This window comes from Phoxinus phoxinus, assembly GCF_949152265.1.
Source record: "Phoxinus phoxinus genome assembly, chromosome: 10".
Taxonomy (NCBI): Eukaryota; Metazoa; Chordata; class Actinopteri; order Cypriniformes; family Leuciscidae; genus Phoxinus; species Phoxinus phoxinus.
In genome coordinates this window covers 36,801,819-36,819,318 of record NC_136885.1, presented here as the reverse complement: position 1 = coordinate 36,819,318, position 17,500 = coordinate 36,801,819, and the positions used below count along the sequence as shown (strand labels likewise).

Genomic DNA, 17,500 nt, shown 5'->3' with positions numbered 1-17,500 from the left:
TGTGTCTGTGTGTGTGTGTGTGTGTGTGTGTGTGTGTGTGTGTGTGTGTGTGTGTGTGTGTGTGTGTGTGTGTGTGTGTGTGTGTGTGTGTGTGGAGCAGATTATGCCTGTCAGAGATACGGCCAGAAGAAGGATTATAATGCAAAATCCTAGCAAAAAATAAAAATGCAATTTATACTAGGAGATGTTTTTAAAAATAACTCGGGAAATGAATGTTATAGTTTTATTATTATCTTAAAATTACTCATTTGTGGGAAAGGATATAAAAAAGGAAAAAGGGAGTATGTAATTCTGATCCACACCAGTCGGCGGCGCTAACACCAGTCCACACTATAATAAAGGTTCAGGAGGAGGAAGAGGAGGAGAGGGAGAAGGAGCTCGTGTGGAGGAGCTGTGCTAGGCCTCGCTTCTCTGCGGAGTTTATTAAGTATGTATTTCAGTATTTCACTTCTGAACGGTGTTCTCTCGTGTGTCTGAGATTATATCGGGAATATTGCGATAGCGATTGTGTTTTGTTCTTCGTGTTGAGAAGAAGCAGCGCTATAGGAGCGTCGCACAGTAACGCACGTGGAAGAGTTTCATTAATATAATATAATATAATATAATAATTGTTTACTCGAATGATTTTGGTGTTTCTGCTGGTTTGATGTGATCTTAGATTTTACATCCATGGTAATTTTATTCTGTTGATGGTTTTTGTAGATTGTGTTTTTTTTTAAGTCCCCCTGTAGGCAATAATTGTATGCCTTAAATTACTTAAATATCACCAAAAGGACATTTTTCATTGAAAAAAATGTCTTAACTTATTAATATCTTGAATGTAACTCGACACCATTACCTACACGCGGTTCTATGGATATGCACATGAGCCCCGCCTCCACTCACTCACTCACTCAGAGATCCACTGGTTGACGATCACACGTTGATCTGATTGGTCAAGGTAGTGTGTGACGTCAGAAACACCAGCGATTTCAACCCGTGTTTTTGAGACTGTCTTTGGTTCACTGCAGTTTTAAGCAGAAAATACTCAGCAATGCTGTCGACTTATGAACTTACACACGGTCAAGCGTATTAAAAACACCACATAGACACTTAAACAACATTAATGTTTAAGAATAGGCATTATAGAAATGTGATTATTATTGTATTGTTCAGGTAAACTTTACTACTATTTTTTTTTTTGATCTTGTAGAATAAGTGAATCCTACACGTGTGATTGACAGTCACGGCAACATCTGCGGTGTGTATAATTTAATATTTTTAACTGTTGTTTCTCTCTCTCTCTCTCTCTCTCTCTCTCTCACAGCGAGGCTCCAGCAGATCGAGGTGAGATTGCCGTGTGTGTGTGTGCGTGCATGCGTGAGTGTGTGTGTGTGTGTGCGAATCTTCTCGCCTGCCGGGCCTGTCAGTGGTCTGATCAGGGCTAGCTATTCGCTAGATCAACGGCCGGCTCGAGGCTCAGATCCGCTGATGTGCTTCATCTGTTCTCCTCCTGCACCGCCGGCCACATCCCCTGGACGAGCAGAAACTGTTACTGTATTTACTGTAGTAAAGCTATAACATCTGCATCTCTCACCAGGTCTCCGGAACCGCAGCGCTCGGCACATCTGCAGGACTCCGGCGCTGCATCTCCTACATCTCTACACTACACACGTACAACACTACACATGTACAACACTACACACGGTTGTGCGTGACTGATACTGTCCTGTTTATTATTGTGAAGCGGCTCTGAGGAAATAAAGCTGACTCTAAAATACACAGATTGCACATTTATTTGATGCGCTTGTTTAATATATTTGAGTGTTAATGACTTGAAGTGATTATTTAAGAGATTTCTGTAAAATAAAGCAGTGTTGTGAGTGCGGTTCACCGCTTGACCACCAGATGGCCACAGACTAACAGTGACACTGAACATGCGGTGCATTAATAACTCATCAGCACTGACTCATGAGGAGATGCTGTGCATGAAGAACATCTCCATATCTGAGCTTTATCTGCTCATGATCTACACCTGATGATCTCTCTCTCTCTCCCGTTCAGACATTGAGAGATTACAGTTATGTTTGTAATGTTTTCATAAGCTTTTAAGATCATGACGAACTAACTCAGATGTTCAGTGATTTAATCTTACATTTAATTTCAAGATGTTCACACCAGATTTAAAAGGAAAGATGATTGTAGATGATGTTTTTCACTGAACTCATAACTCTGTGATATTAAACTTGTATAGTCTCACAGAGAAAGTATAGCTCTTTCTTTAATGGCCGCAGTAAAGGTCAGTTCTCCTCGAGAGGATGCATGTGTTCAGACATTTACAGTTGATGTTAAATGACCGACAGTCATAATGATGCTACTAGACTACTCACATTTCTATTATTAAATCTTGCAGTTTTGAATTGAAAATATACTATAATTTACTTGAAATAAACGCAAGAAAATCTCCAGGTCTCCCCTTTATGTGAACTTCTTCAGGTTTCAGTTTCATATTTCTCATCATTGGGCATCTCGATACTAAAGTGTGAAATCATAATCTTGAATTGTTCTTTAATGTCACGAGGAACAGCTTCATATTTTGAGAAATTATTTCTCAGTCTCACTTTATTCTCTTTAATGGTCTAAAGAACATGTTTAGTTGCTTCACTTCCACAGCTACACACAAGTTATCGGACATAAAACAAACTTACAATTATTATGCACTATTGCTATTTGTTGAGGAATAACTCAAAAAGCAGTAGCCTATAAAAATACATCTAGCTTACGAACGCAAACTTTTGTAATTTTAAAACGACGCACATAGTTCAGACTTACTTATTAGTCCACGGACAATTTGTATGAATAGAAAAGAGTCCGAAAGTTTAAGAACCTGATACACAAAAATATCACGCTTCGGTAAATCTTAATAATTACATAAATCAAAGTATGCCATACTCGGTTATAATTTTGAGATGAAAAAAAAACGAAATTCTGAGATTAAAAAAAATCGATATTATAAGAGATAAAAAAATTCGAAATTATGAGTGAAAAATCGAAATGACGCCTTTCTCTGTTGTGTGACGCAGATCCGGGACGTCACACGCGCGCAGCCGCAGAAGGAGCCCGAGAGAGAGAGACCTCAGATCACGTGCTTCCTCATATAAAGTCCACATAAATCACACACACGCAGACAGAGAATGATGTTAGCGCGCTGCCTGCGGTCTAAAGCTCCTCACGGGCTCCTCAGAGCCGCAGGGTTGAGCTCGTCTTTACAGAAGGTCACGCGTGCGACAACCACCGACGCGCACAGCCTCGCGATAACTGATAATCTGATCGACACAACACGAGGTGAGGCGCTCAATAACACACACTCGGAGACGAATGACCTCATGCCTGGGGCATAATAACACCAGCACAATACATTGATAACTCACTGTATTGACAGTTAAGCACGTCATCTTACAATTCTCATTATTGCAGCGCAAATCTCCAATGTCAGCGTTGAAATATGGAGGGTCTCAAAATAGGTCCCATTTTTAATGCAAATTAATTTTGTGGTGAAACTAAGCCTATTTAAAGATTGTTACACATGACATGCACTGTAGTAATAATACATTACGCACATGCACTTAAAGGGACAGTTCACCCACAAGTTAAAGATCTGTCATCATTTTCTCATGTTCCAAACTTTCTTTCATCGAACACAAAGTAAGATATTTAGCAGAAGGCCGGTGTTGGACACTTGCCCAGTGTTCCTGTTAAGCTGTTGTGTGTGTGTGTGTGTGTGTGTTCAGGGTTTGACGTGGGCCTGCTGGTGTCGGTCCTGAGGCAGGAGAACGCTTCAGACATCTGTGTCATCAGGGTCTCACCTGAGCTCAGGTACACCGATCACATGATCATCGCCAGCGGGTCTTCCCCACGACACCTCGGCGCCATGGCGGAGTTTGTGCTCAAAGCGGTAAAGACATGCGCTGCAGTGACACTAGCGGACGCGTGCTGCAGTGACACTAGCGGACGCGCGCTGCAGTGACACTAGCGGATGCGCTGCAGTGACACTAGCGGACGCGCGCTGCAGTGACACTAGCGGACGCGCGCTGCAGTGACACTAGCGGACGCGCGCTGCAGTGACACTAGCGGACGCGCGCTGCAGTGACACTAGCGGACGCGCGCTGCAGTGACACTAGCGGACGCGCGCTGCAGTGACACTAGCGGATGCGCTGCAGTGACACTAGCGGACGCGCGCTGCGGTGACACTAGCGGACGCGCGCTGCAGTGACACTAGCGGACGCGCGCTGCAGTGACACTAGCGGACGCGCGCTGCAGTGACACTAGCGGACGCGCGCTGCAGTGACACTAGCGGACGCGCGCTGCAGTGACACTAGCGGATGCGCTGCAGTGACACTAGCGGACGCGCGCTGCGGTGACACTAGCGGACGCGCGCTGCAGTGACACTAGCGGACGCGCGCTGCAGTGACACTAGCGGACGCGCGCTGCAGTGACACTAGCGGACGCGCGCTGCAGTGACACTAGCGGACACGCTAACTGAGCCGGCATCTGTGGAAGTTTGTTTTCACCAGAGAATAAAACTAAGGGAATTGTCAGATATAAACTGGGAATTGTGAGGAAAATTGCAGTTACCTTTTTTATGGCTTATTCCAAGGCAGAAAGGCTTCCATAGACCGGATGAAGTGAAGTGTGTCGGCTCCGTGGAACTCCTGTATTCTCCTATATTTACTCTGGAGACTCTCTATATTCTCCTATATTTACTCTGGAGACTCTCTATATTCTCCTATATTTACTCTGAAGACTCTCTATATTCTCCTATATTTACTCTGGAGACTCTCTATATTCTCCTATATTTACTCTGGAGACTCTCTATATTCTCCTATATTTACTCTGGAGACTCTCTGTATTCTCCTATATTTACGCTGAAGACTCTATATTCTCCTATATTTACTCTGAAGACTCTCTATATTCTCCTATATTTACTCTGGAGACTCTCTATATTCTCCTATATTTACTCTGAAGACTCTCTATATTCTCCTATATTTACGCTGAAGACTCTATATTCTCCTATATTTACTCTGGAGACTCTCTATATTCTCCTATATTTACTCTGGAGACTCTCTGTATTCTCCTATATTTACTCTGGAGACTCTATATTCTCCTATATTTACTCTGGAGACTCTATATTCTCCTATATTTACTCTGGAGACTCTATATTCTCCTATATTTACTCTGGAGACTCTATATATTCTCCTATATTTACTCTGGAGACTCTATATTCTCCTATATTTACTCTGGAGACTCTCTATATTCTCCTATATTTACTCTGGAGACTCTCTATATTCTCCTATATTTACTCTGAAGACTCTCTATATTCTCCTATATTTACTCTGGAGACTCTCTGTATTCTCCTATATTTACTCTGGAGACTCTCTATATTCTCCTATATTTACTCTGAAGACTCTCTATATTCTCCTATATTTACTCTGGAGACTCTCTGTATTCTCCTATATTTACTCTGGAGACTCTCTATATTCTCCTATATTTACTCTGGAGACTCTATATTCTCCTATATTTACTCTGGAGACTCTCTATATTCTCCTATATTTACTCTGGAGACTCTATATTCTCCTATATTTACTCTGGAGACTCTATATTCTCCTATATTTACTCTGGAGACTCTCTATATTCTCCTATATTTACTCTGGAGACTCTCTATATTCTCCTATATTTACTCTGGAGACTCTATATTCTCCTATATTTACTCTGGAGACTCTATATTCTCCTATATTTACTCTAGAGACTCTCTATATTCTCCTATATTTACTCTGGAGACTCTCTATATTCTCCTATATTTACTCTGGAGACTCTATATTCTCCTATATTTACTCTGGAGACTCTATATTCTCCTATATTTACTCTGGAGACTCTCTATATTCTCCTATATTTACTCTGGAGACTCTCTATATTCTCCTATATTTACTCTGGAGACTCTATATTCTCCTATATTTACTCTGGAGACTCTCTATATTCTCCTATATTTACTCTGGAGACTCTCTATATTCTCCTATATTTACTCTGAAGACTCTCTATATTCTCCTATATTTACTCTGGAGACTCTATATTCTCCTATATTTACTCTGGAGACTCTATATTCTCCTATATTTACTCTGGAGACTCTATATTCTCCTATATTTACTCTGGAGACTCTATATATTCTCCTATATTTACTCTGGAGACTCTATATTCTCCTATATTTACTCTGGAGACTCTCTATATTCTCCTATATTTACTCTGGAGACTCTCTATATTCTCCTATATTTACTCTGAAGACTCTCTATATTCTCCTATATTTACTCTGGAGACTCTATATTCTCCTATATTTACTCTGGAGACTCTCTATATTCTCCTATATTTACTCTGGAGACTCTCTATATTCTCCTATATTTACTCTGGAGACTCTATATTCTCCTATATTTACTCTGGAGACTCTCTATATTCTCCTATATTTACTCTGGAGACTCTCTATATTCTCCTATATTTACTCTGGAGACTCTATATTCTCCTATATTTACTCTGGAGACTCTCTATATTCTCCTATATTTACTCTGGAGACTCTCTATATTCTCCTATATTTACTCTGGAGACTCTATATTCTCCTATATTTACTCTGGAGACTCTCTGTATTCTCCTATATTTACTCTGGAGACTCTCTATATTCTCCTATATTTACTCTGAAGACTCTCTATATTCTCCTATATTTACTCTGGAGACTCTATATTCTCCTATATTTACTCTGGAGACTCTCTATATTCTCCTATATTTACTCTGAAGACTCTATATATTCTCCTATATTTACTCTGGAGACTCTCTATATTCTCCTATATTTACTCTGGAGACTCTCTATATTCTCCTATATTTACTCTGGAGACTCTATATTCTCCTATATTTACTCTGAAGACTCTCTATATTCTCCTATATTTACTCTGGAGACTCTCTATATTCTCCTATATTTACTCTGAAGACTCTCTATATTCTCCTATATTTACTCTGAAGACTCTCTATATTCTCCTATATTTACTCTGAAGACTCTCTATATTCTCCTATATTTACTCTGGAGACTCTCTATATTCTCCTATATTTACTCTGGAGACTCTCTATATTCTCCTATATTTACTCTGGAGACTCTCTATATTCTCCTATATTTACTCTGGAGACTCTCTATATTCTCCTATATTTACTCTGGAGACTCTATATTCTCCTATATTTACTCTGGAGACTCTATATTCTCCTATATTTACTCTGAAGACTCTATATATTCTCCTATATTTACTCTGGAGACTCTATATTCTCCTATATTTACTCTGAAGACTCTCTATATTCTCCTATATTTACTCTGGAGACTCTCTATATTCTCCTATATTTACTCTGGAGACTCTATATTCTCCTATATTTACTCTGGAGACTCTCTATATTCTCCTATATTTACTCTGGAGACTCTCTATATTCTCCTATATTTACTCTGGAGACTCTATATTCTCCTATATTTACTCTGAAGACTCTCTATATTCTCCTATATTTACTCTGGAGACTCTCTATATTCTCCTATATTTACTCTGGAGACTATATTCTCCTATATTTACTCTGGAGACTCTCTATATTCTCCTATATTTACTCTGGAGACTCTCTATATTCTCCTATATTTACTCTGGAGACTCTCTATATTCTCCTATATTTACTCTGGAGACTCTCTATATTCTCCTATATTTACTCTGGAGACTCTCTATATTCTCCTATATTTACTCTGGAGACTCTCTATATTCTCCTATATTTACTCTGGAGACTCTATATTCTCCTATATTTACTCTGGAGACTCTCTATATTCTCCTATATTTACTCTGGAGACTCTCTATATTCTCCTATATTTACTCTGGAGACTCTCTATATTCTCCTATATTTACTCTGGAGACTCTATATTCTCCTATATTTACTCTGAAGACTCTATATATTCTCCTATATTTACTCTGGAGACTCTATATTCTCCTATATTTACTCTGAAGACTCTATATTCTCCTATATTTACTCTGAAGACTCTCTATATTCTCCTATATTTACTCTGGAGACTCTATATTCTCCTATATTTACTCTGAAGACTCTCTATATTCTCCTATATTTACTCTGGAGACTCTATATTCTCCTATATTTACTCTGGAGACTCTCTATATTCTCCTATATTTACTCTGGAGACTATATTCTCCTATATTTACTCTGAAGACTCTATATTCTCCTATATTTACTCTGGAGACTATATATTCTCCTATATTTACTCTGGAGACTCTCTATATTCTCCTATATTTACTCTGAAGACTCTCTATATTCTCCTATATTTACTCTGGAGACTCTCTATATTCTCCTATATTTACTCTGGAGACTCTCTATATTCTCCTATATTTACTCTGGAGACTCTCTATATTCTCCTATATTTACTCTGGAGACTCTCTATATTCTCCTATATTTACTCTGAAGACTCTCTATATTATCCTATATTTACTCTGAAGACTCTCTATATTCTCCTATATTTACTCTGAAGACTCTCTATATTCTCCTATATTTACTCTGGAGACTCTCTATATTCTCCTATATTTACTCTGGAGACTCTCTATATTCTCCTATATTTACTCTGGAGACTCTCTATATTCTCCTATATTTACTCTGGAGACTCTCTATATTCTCCTATATTTACTCTGGAGACTCTATATTCTCCTATATTTACTCTGGAGACTCTGTATATTCTCCTATATTTACTCTGAAGACTCTATATTCTCCTATATTTACTCTGAAGACTCTCTATATTCTCCTATATTTACTCTGGAGACTCTCTATATTCTCCTATATTTACTCTGGAGACTCTCTATATTCTCCTATATTTACTCTGGAGACTCTATATTCTCCTATATTTACTCTGGAGACTCTATATTCTCCTATATTTACTCTGGAGACTCTCTATATTCTCCTATATTTACTCTGGAGACTCTATATTCTCCTATATTTACTCTGAAGACTCTCTATATTCTCCTATATTTACTCTGGAGACTCTCTATATTCTCCTATATTTACTCTGGAGACTCTCTATATTCTCCTATATTTACTCTGAAGACTCTCTATATTCTCCTATATTTACTCTGAAGACTCTCTATATTCTCCTATATTTACTCTGAAGACTCTATATTCTCCTATATTTACTCTGGAGACTCTATATTCTCCTATATTTACTCTGGAGACTCTCTATATTCTCCTATATTTACTCTGAATACTCTCTATATTCTCCTATATTTACTCTGAAGACTCTATATTCTCCTATATTTACTCTGGAGACTCTCTGTATTCTCCTATATTTACTCTGAAGACTCTCTATATTCTCCTATATTTACTCTGAAGACTCTCTATATTCTCCTATATTTACTCTGAAGACTCTCTATATTCTCCTATATTTACTCTGGAGACTCTATATTCTCCTATATTTACTCTGAAGACTCTCTATATTCTCCTATATTTACTCTGAAGACTCTATATATTCTCCTATATTTACTCTGGAGACTCTATATTCTCCTATATTTACTCTGAAGACTCTATATTCTCCTATATTTACTCTGAAGACTCTATATTCTCCTATATTTACTCTGGAGACTCTCTATATTCTCCTATATTTACTCTGGAGACTCTCTATATTCTCCTATATTTACTCTGGAGACTCTCTACATTCTCCTATATTTACTCTGGAGACTCTCTATATTCTCCTATATTTACTCTGGAGACTCTATATTCTCCTATATTTACTCTGGAGACTCTCTATATTCTCCTATATTTACTCTGGAGACTCTCTATATTCTCCTATATTTACTCTGGAGACTCTCTACATTCTCCTATATTTACTCTGAAGACTCTCTATATTCTCCTATATTTACTCTGGAGACTCTCTATATTCTCCTATATTTACTCTGGAGACTCTCTGTATTCTCCTATATTTACTCTGGAGACTCTCTGTATTCTCCTATATTTACTCTGGAGACTCTCTGTATTCTCCTATATTTACTCTGGAGACTCTATATATTCTCCTATATTTACTCTGGAGACTCTCTATATTCTCCTATATTTACGCTGAAGACTCTATATTCTCCTATATTTACTCTGGAGACTCTCTGTATTCTCCTATATTTACGCTGAAGACTCTATATTCTCCTATATTTACTCTGAAGACTCTCTATATTCTCCTATATTTACTCTGGAGACTCTCTATATTCTCCTATATTTACTCTGAAGACTCTCTATATTCTCCTATATTTACGCTGAAGACTCTATATTCTCCTATATTTACTCTGGAGACTCTCTATATTCTCCTATATTTACTCTGGAGACTCTCTGTATTCTCCTATATTTACTCTGGAGACTCTATATATTCTCCTATATTTACTCTGGAGACTCTATATTCTCCTATATTTACTCTGGAGACTCTCTATATTCTCCTATATTTACTCTGGAGACTCTATATATTCTCCTATATTTACTCTGGAGACTCTCTGTATTCTCCTATATTTACTCTGGAGACTCTATATTCTCCTATATTTACTCTGAAGACTCTCTATATTCTCCTATATTTACTCTGGAGACTCTATATTCTCCTATATTTACTCTGAAGACTCTCTATATTCTCCTATATTTACGCTGAAGACTCTCTATATTCTCCTATATTTACTCTGGAGACTCTCTATATTCTCCTATATTTACTCTGGAGACTCTCTATATTCTCCTATATTTACTCTGGAGACTCTCTATATTCTCCTATATTTACTCTGGAGACTCTCTGTATTCTCCTATATTTACTCTGGAGACTCTCTATATTCTCCTATATTTACTCTGGAGACTCTATATATTCTCCTATATTTACTCTGGAGACTCTCTATATTCTCCTATATTTACGCTGAAGACTCTATATTCTCCTATATTTACTCTGAAGACTCTATATTCTCCTATATTTACTCTGGAGACTCTCTATATTCTCCTATATTTACTCTGGAGACTCTCTATATTCTCCTATATTTACTCTGAATACTCTCTATATTCTCCTATATTTACTCTGAAGACTCTATATTCTCCTATATTTACTCTGGAGACTCTCTATATTCTCCTATATTTACTCTGGAGACTCTCTATATTCTCCTATATTTACTCTGGAGACTCTCTATATTCTCCTATATTTACTCTGGAGACTCTCTATATTCTCCTATATTTACTCTGGAGACTCTCTATATTCTCCTATATTTACTCTGAAGACTCTCTATATTCTCCTATATTTACTCTGGAGACTCTATATTCTCCTATATTTACTCTGAAGACTCTCTATATTCTCCTATATTTACTCTGGAGACTCTATATTCTCCTATATTTACTCTGGAGACTCTATATTCTCCTATATTTACTCTGGAGACTCTATATTCTCCTATATTTACTCTGGAGACTCTCTGTATTCTCCTATATTTACTCTGGAGACTCTATATTCTCCTATATTTACTCTGGAGACTCTATATTCTCCTATATTTACTCTGGAGACTCTCTGTATTCTCCTATATTTACTCTGGAGACTCTATATTCTCCTATATTTACTCTGGAGACTCTCTATATTCTCCTATATTTACTCTGAAGACTCTATATTCTCCTATATTTACTCTGGAGACTATATTCTCCTATATTTACTCTGAAGACTCTATATTCTCCTATATTTACTCTGGAGACTCTCTATATTTTCCTATATTTACTCTGGAGACTATATTCTCCTATATTTACTCTGAAGACTCTATATTCTCCTATATTTACTCTGGAGACTCTCTATATTCTCCTATATTTACTCTGAAGACTCTATATTCTCCTATATTTACTCTGAAGACTCTATATTCTCCTATATTTACTCTGAAGACTCTCTATATTCTCCTATATTTACTCTGAAGACTCTCTATATTCTCCTATATTTACTCTAGAGACTCTCTGTATTCTCCTATATTTACTCTGGAGACTCTCTGTATTCTCCTATATTTACTCTGGAGACTCTCTATATTCTCCTATATTTACTCTGGAGACTCTCTATATTCTCCTATATTTACTCTGGAGACTCTCTATATTCTCCTATATTTACTCTGGAGACTCTCTATATTCTCCTATATTTACTCTGGAGACTCTATATTCTCCTATATTTACTCTGAAGACTCTCTATATTCTCCTATATTTACTCTGGAGACTCTATATTCTCCTATATTTACTCTGGAGACTCTATATTCTCCTATATTTACTCTGGAGACTCTATATTCTCCTATATTTACTCTGGAGACTCTCTGTATTCTCCTATATTTACTCTGGAGACTCTATATTCTCCTATATTTACTCTGGAGACTCTATATTCTCCTATATTTACTCTGGAGACTCTCTGTATTCTCCTATATTTACTCTGGAGACTCTATATTCTCCTATATTTACTCTGGAGACTCTCTATATTCTCCTATATTTACTCTGAAGACTCTATATTCTCCTATATTTACTCTGGAGACTATATTCTCCTATATTTACTCTGAAGACTCTATATTCTCCTATATTTACTCTGGAGACTCTCTATATTTTCCTATATTTACTCTGGAGACTATATTCTCCTATATTTACTCTGAAGACTCTATATTCTCCTATATTTACTCTGGAGACTCTCTATATTCTCCTATATTTACTCTGAAGACTCTATATTCTCCTATATTTACTCTGAAGACTCTATATTCTCCTATATTTACTCTGAAGACTCTCTATATTCTCCTATATTTACTCTGAAGACTCTCTATATTCTCCTATATTTACTCTAGAGACTCTCTGTATTCTCCTATATTTACTCTGGAGACTCTCTATATTCTCCTATATTTACTCTTCTCTATATTCCCAGTTTAAGTTCCTGCGTAAGGACGAGGAGCGGCACGTTCGGCTGGAGGGCAGAGACTGCGACGACTGGAAGTGCATCGACTTCGGTTCGTATCGGCTCCGAGTGTGTGTGTGTGTGCGTGAGAGAGAGAGAGAGAGTGTGTGTGTGTGTGTGTGTGTGTGTGACTGACTGTGTTCTGTCCTGCAGGATCCATGGTGCTTCACCTCATGCTGTCGGACACCAGAGACACGTACGAGCTGGAGAAACTCTGGACACTGCGCTCGCACGACGAACAGCTCCAGCGGATCCCACAACACACACTCCCCTCAGACTTCATCCTCGACATGAACACACACTCCCCTCAGACTTCATCCTCGACATGAGGAACAAGTGATCTCACACACACACACACACACACACACACTTCATCTGTGGGAGAACTGCTTAGGGAATGTAAATACTGTCAGAAATCATGGGAAATATCAGATTTGGAGCTGCTAATTTCCAATAAAAGGATTTAATTTCACAAATATTGTGTGTTGAATATAAATGTGTGTTAATAACTTCTGCTTGATGAATCAAAGACGCACATGGTACAACTATGATAACAATAACACTAATAACTATAATAGAGTATAATTAACTAATAATAACTATGACAATTATAACGATACGAATGATAACTAGAGTCGATTAACTATAATGATAACTTACAATAACTAGAACACGCAACATTGTTCGGTTTATTACAAGTGTTTGCAGCAGTTTTATCGTCTGTCCCTTTAAATGCTCGAGCTCATTAACTCCGTTTTTTTCCCCCCACTGGTTCGGAATGGTACGAAACTTGGTAAAGGTTAAAAATCACGAGCACAAAATGCTGGTCATGATTGTACAGGTTCTGTAACGATACTCACACTCGCAGTCTAGTGGAAGCGTTTGGTACTGCAGCCGAACAACATCTCACTCATTTACTGACATATCATTCACATCCGGTTTAGTTTCCTCTCGAGAACGTCCACTGCTTATCGCGTAGCTATACACGGGGGAAACTCCTTTCCCGAGAATATTGAATTTAAACGCAGTGCAGAGCGGTCTAGCGTGCTGATTGGCTGGGCTGCGGTAACTGACTGTACGAACCAATGGCGAAGCGGTGAGGAAGCGCGATCCAATCAGGACGCTTCCCGCTCTGCACTGTGGAGAAAAGGAGCGAACGTACCCGAGGTTACGGTAGGAACCGAGTACGGTTTATGGCTTTGGATTTCATGCCGTTTTAGAGTAAAATGTGTTTTTGAAAATATAGATTTCATATAAAAATTATAGTATTTTTGTGGATTTTTCATAATAAACATAAAATTCTGTAACTTTTAAGGTCCCTTTTTAAAAACTGTTTTCTCTTCAGCAATAATCTGCCCTGCGTCTCAGAAACGAGATCACACGCCAGTCTGTCGCTACAGCTTCGAGATTTACCAGCTTCATCAGCAGGTCTGGCTCAAAAAGTGAATACATGAATTATATATTGAGCGTAAATATAATGTTGGGTCCATAAAATCCCCTAAAAATACAAAATATTAAATAAAAAACTAAATTATAGTAAATTCCTTTGAAATAAAAAAATAAAATAAAAAATATCAGTCATTTCTTATCGCCAGACGAAGAGCCCCAGAGGGTTAAAGCAGGACTGATGCTGATTGGCTGGGTGTGATCGGCTGGGAGTGCGATCGGCTGGGAGTGCGATCGGCTGGGAGTGTGATCGGCTGTGAGTGCGATCGGCTGGGAGTGGGATCGGCTGGGAGTGTGATCGACTGGGAGTGTGATCGGCTGGGAGTGTGATCGGCTGGGAGTGTGATCGGCTGGGAGTGCGATCGGCTGGGAGTGCGATCGGCTGGGAGTGGGATCGGCTGGGAGTGTGATCGACTGGGAGTGTGATCGGCTGGGAGTGTGATCGGCTGGGAGTGCGATCGACTGGGAGTGCGATCGACTGGGAGTGTGATCGGCTGTGAGTGGGATCGGCTGGGAGTGTGATCGGCTGGGAGTGCGATCGGCTGGGAGTGTGATCGGCTGTGAGTGGGATCGGCTGGGAGTGTGATCGGCTGGGAGTGCGATCGGCTGGGAGTGCGATCGACTGGGAGTGTGATCGACTGGGAGTGTGATCGGCTGGGAGTGCGATCGGCTGGGAGTGCGATCGGCTGGGAGTGCGATCGGCTGGGAGTGCGATCGGCTGGGAATGCGATCGGCTGGGAGTGCGATCGGCTGGGAGTGCGATCGGCTGGGAGTGCGATCGGCTGTGATCGGCTGGGAGTGCGATCGGCTGTGATCGGCTGGGAGTGCGATCGACTGGGAGTGCGATCGGCTGCGAGTGTGATCGGCTGGGAGTGCGATCGACTGGGAGTGCGATCGACTGTGAGTGTGATCGGCTGGGAGTGTGATCGGCTGTGATCGACTGGGAGTGCGATAGGCTTTGATCGACTGGGAGTGCGATCGGCTGGGAGTGCGATCGACTGGGAGTGCGATCGGCTGCGAGTGTGATCGGCTGGGAGTGCGATCGGCTGCGAGTGTGATCGGCTGGGAGTGCGATCGACTGGGAGTGCGATCGGCTGGGAGTGTGATCGGCTGTGATCGGCTGGGAGTGTGATCGGCTGGGAGTGCGATCGGCTGTGAGTGTGATCGGCTGGGAGTGCGATCGGCTGGGAGTGTGATCGGCTGTGATCGGCTGGGAGTGCGATCGACTGGGAGTGCGATCGGCTGTGAGTGCGATCGACTGGGAGTGCGATCGACTGGGAGTGCGATCGACTGGGAGTGCGATCGACTGGGAGTGCGATCGACTGGGAGTGCGATCGGCTGTGAGTGCGATCGGCTGTGAGTGCGATCGACTGGGAGTGCGATCGGCTGTGAGTGCGATCGACTGGGAGTGCGATCGGCTGGGAGTGCGATCGGCTGGGAGTGCGATCGGGTGGGAGTGAGATCGGCTGGGAGTGTGATCGGCTGGGAGTGTGATCGACTGGGAGTGGGATCGACTGGGAGTGCGATCGGCTGGGAGTGCGATCGGCTGGGAGTGGGATCGACTGGGAGTGCGATCGGCTGGGAGTGCGATCGGCTGGGAGTGGGATCGACTGGGAGTGGGATCGACTGGGAGTGTGATCGACTGGGAGTGCGATCGGCTGGGAGTGCGATCGGCTGGGAGTGCGATCGGCTGGGAGTGCGATCGGCTGGGAGTGCGATCGGCTGGGAGTGCGATCGGCTGGGAGTGCGATCGGCTGGGAGTGCGATCGGCTGGGAGTGCGATCGGCTGGGAGTGCGATCGGCTGGGAGTGCGATCGGCTGGGAGTGCGATCGACTGGAGCCGCTGGGAGTGCGATCGACTGTGATCGGCTGGGAGTGCGATCGACTGGGAGTGCGATCGGCTGTGAGTGCGATCGGCTGGGAGTGTGATCGGCTGGGAGTGTGATCGGCTGGGAGTGTGATCGGCTGGGAGTGTGATCGGCTGGGAGTGCGATCGGCTGGGAGTGCGATCGGCTGGGAGTGTGATCGACTGGAGCCGCTGGGAGTGCGATCGACTGTGATCGGCTGGGAGTGTGATCGGCTGGAGCCGCTGGGAGTGCGATCGACTGTGATCGGCTGGGAGTGCGATCGACTGGGAGTGCGATCGGCTGTGAGTGCGATCGGCTGGGAGTGTGATCGGCTGGGAGTGCGATCGACTGTGATCGGCTGGGAGTGCGATCGACTGTGAGTGTGATCGGCTGGGAGTGTGATCGGCTGGGAGTGTGATCGGCTGTGATCGGCTGGGAGTGTGATCGGCTGGGAGTGTGATCGGCTGGGAGTGCGATCGGCTGTGAGTGTGATCGGCTGGGAGTGTGATCGGCTGGGAGTGTGATCGGCTGTGATCGGCTGGGAGTGTAATCGGCTGGGAGTGCGATCGGCTGGGAGTGCGATCGGCTGGGAGTGTGATCGGCTGGGAGTGCGATCGGCTGGGAGTGTGATCGGCTGGGAGTGCGATCGACTGTGATCGGCTGGGAGTGCGATCGACTGGGAGTGCGATCGGCTGGGAGTGCGATCGGCTGGGAGTGCGATCGGCTGGGAGTGTGATCGGCTGGGAGTGTGATCGGCTGGGAGTGTGATCGGCTGGGAGTGCGATCGGCTGTGAGTGCGATCGACTGGGAGTGCGATCGGCTGGGAGTGCGATCGGCTGGGAGTGTGATCGGCTGGGAGTGTGATCGGCTGGGAGTGCGATCGACTGGAGCCGCTGGGAGTGCGATCGGCTGGGAGTGCGATCGGCTGGGAGTGCGATCGGCTGGGAGTGCGATCGACTGGGAGTGCGATCGGCTGGGAGTGTGATCGACTGGGAGTGCGATCGGCTGGGAGTGCGATCGACTGGGAGTGCGATCGGCTGTGAGTGCGATCGGCTGTGAGTGCGATCGACTGGGAGTGTGATCGGCTGGGAGTGCGATCGGCTGTGAGTGCGATCGGCTGGGAGTGCGATCGGCTGGGAGTGCGATCGGCTGGGAGTGCGATCGGCTGGGAGTGCGATCGGCTGGGAGTGTGATCGGCTGGGAGTGTGATCGGCTGGGAGTG

General features: G+C 42.1%; 1 protein-coding gene and 1 long non-coding RNA gene across 3 annotated transcripts; both read left to right on the top strand.

Annotated features, from left to right (window-relative positions):
• The first annotated feature begins 345 nt into the window (after positions 1–345).
• LOC307005635 lies at positions 346–2,951 on the top strand. Its single transcript, XR_013799312.1, has 3 exons — positions 346–427; positions 1,307–1,326; positions 1,580–2,951. It is a non-coding gene; the product is annotated as an uncharacterized lncRNA (long non-coding RNA).
• Positions 2,952–3,067: 116 nt separating this feature from the next.
• malsu1 (mitochondrial assembly of ribosomal large subunit 1) lies at positions 3,068–13,461 on the top strand. 2 transcript variants are annotated; one of them, XM_079625980.1, is made up of 4 exons: positions 3,068–3,324; positions 3,771–3,934; positions 12,956–13,037; positions 13,139–13,461. In XM_079625980.1, the coding sequence occupies exons 1-4, from the start codon at positions 3,174–3,176 to the stop codon at positions 13,312–13,314; spliced, it is 573 nt and encodes a 190-aa protein (XP_079482106.1). In that variant the 5' UTR covers positions 3,068–3,173; the 3' UTR covers positions 13,315–13,461. The 2 variants fall into 2 exon arrangements, with proteins under 2 accessions (XP_079482106.1, XP_079482107.1); XM_079625981.1 differs by having other exon boundaries at positions 3,085–3,324; positions 3,771–3,855.
• Positions 13,462–17,500: the final 4,039 nt, after the last annotated feature.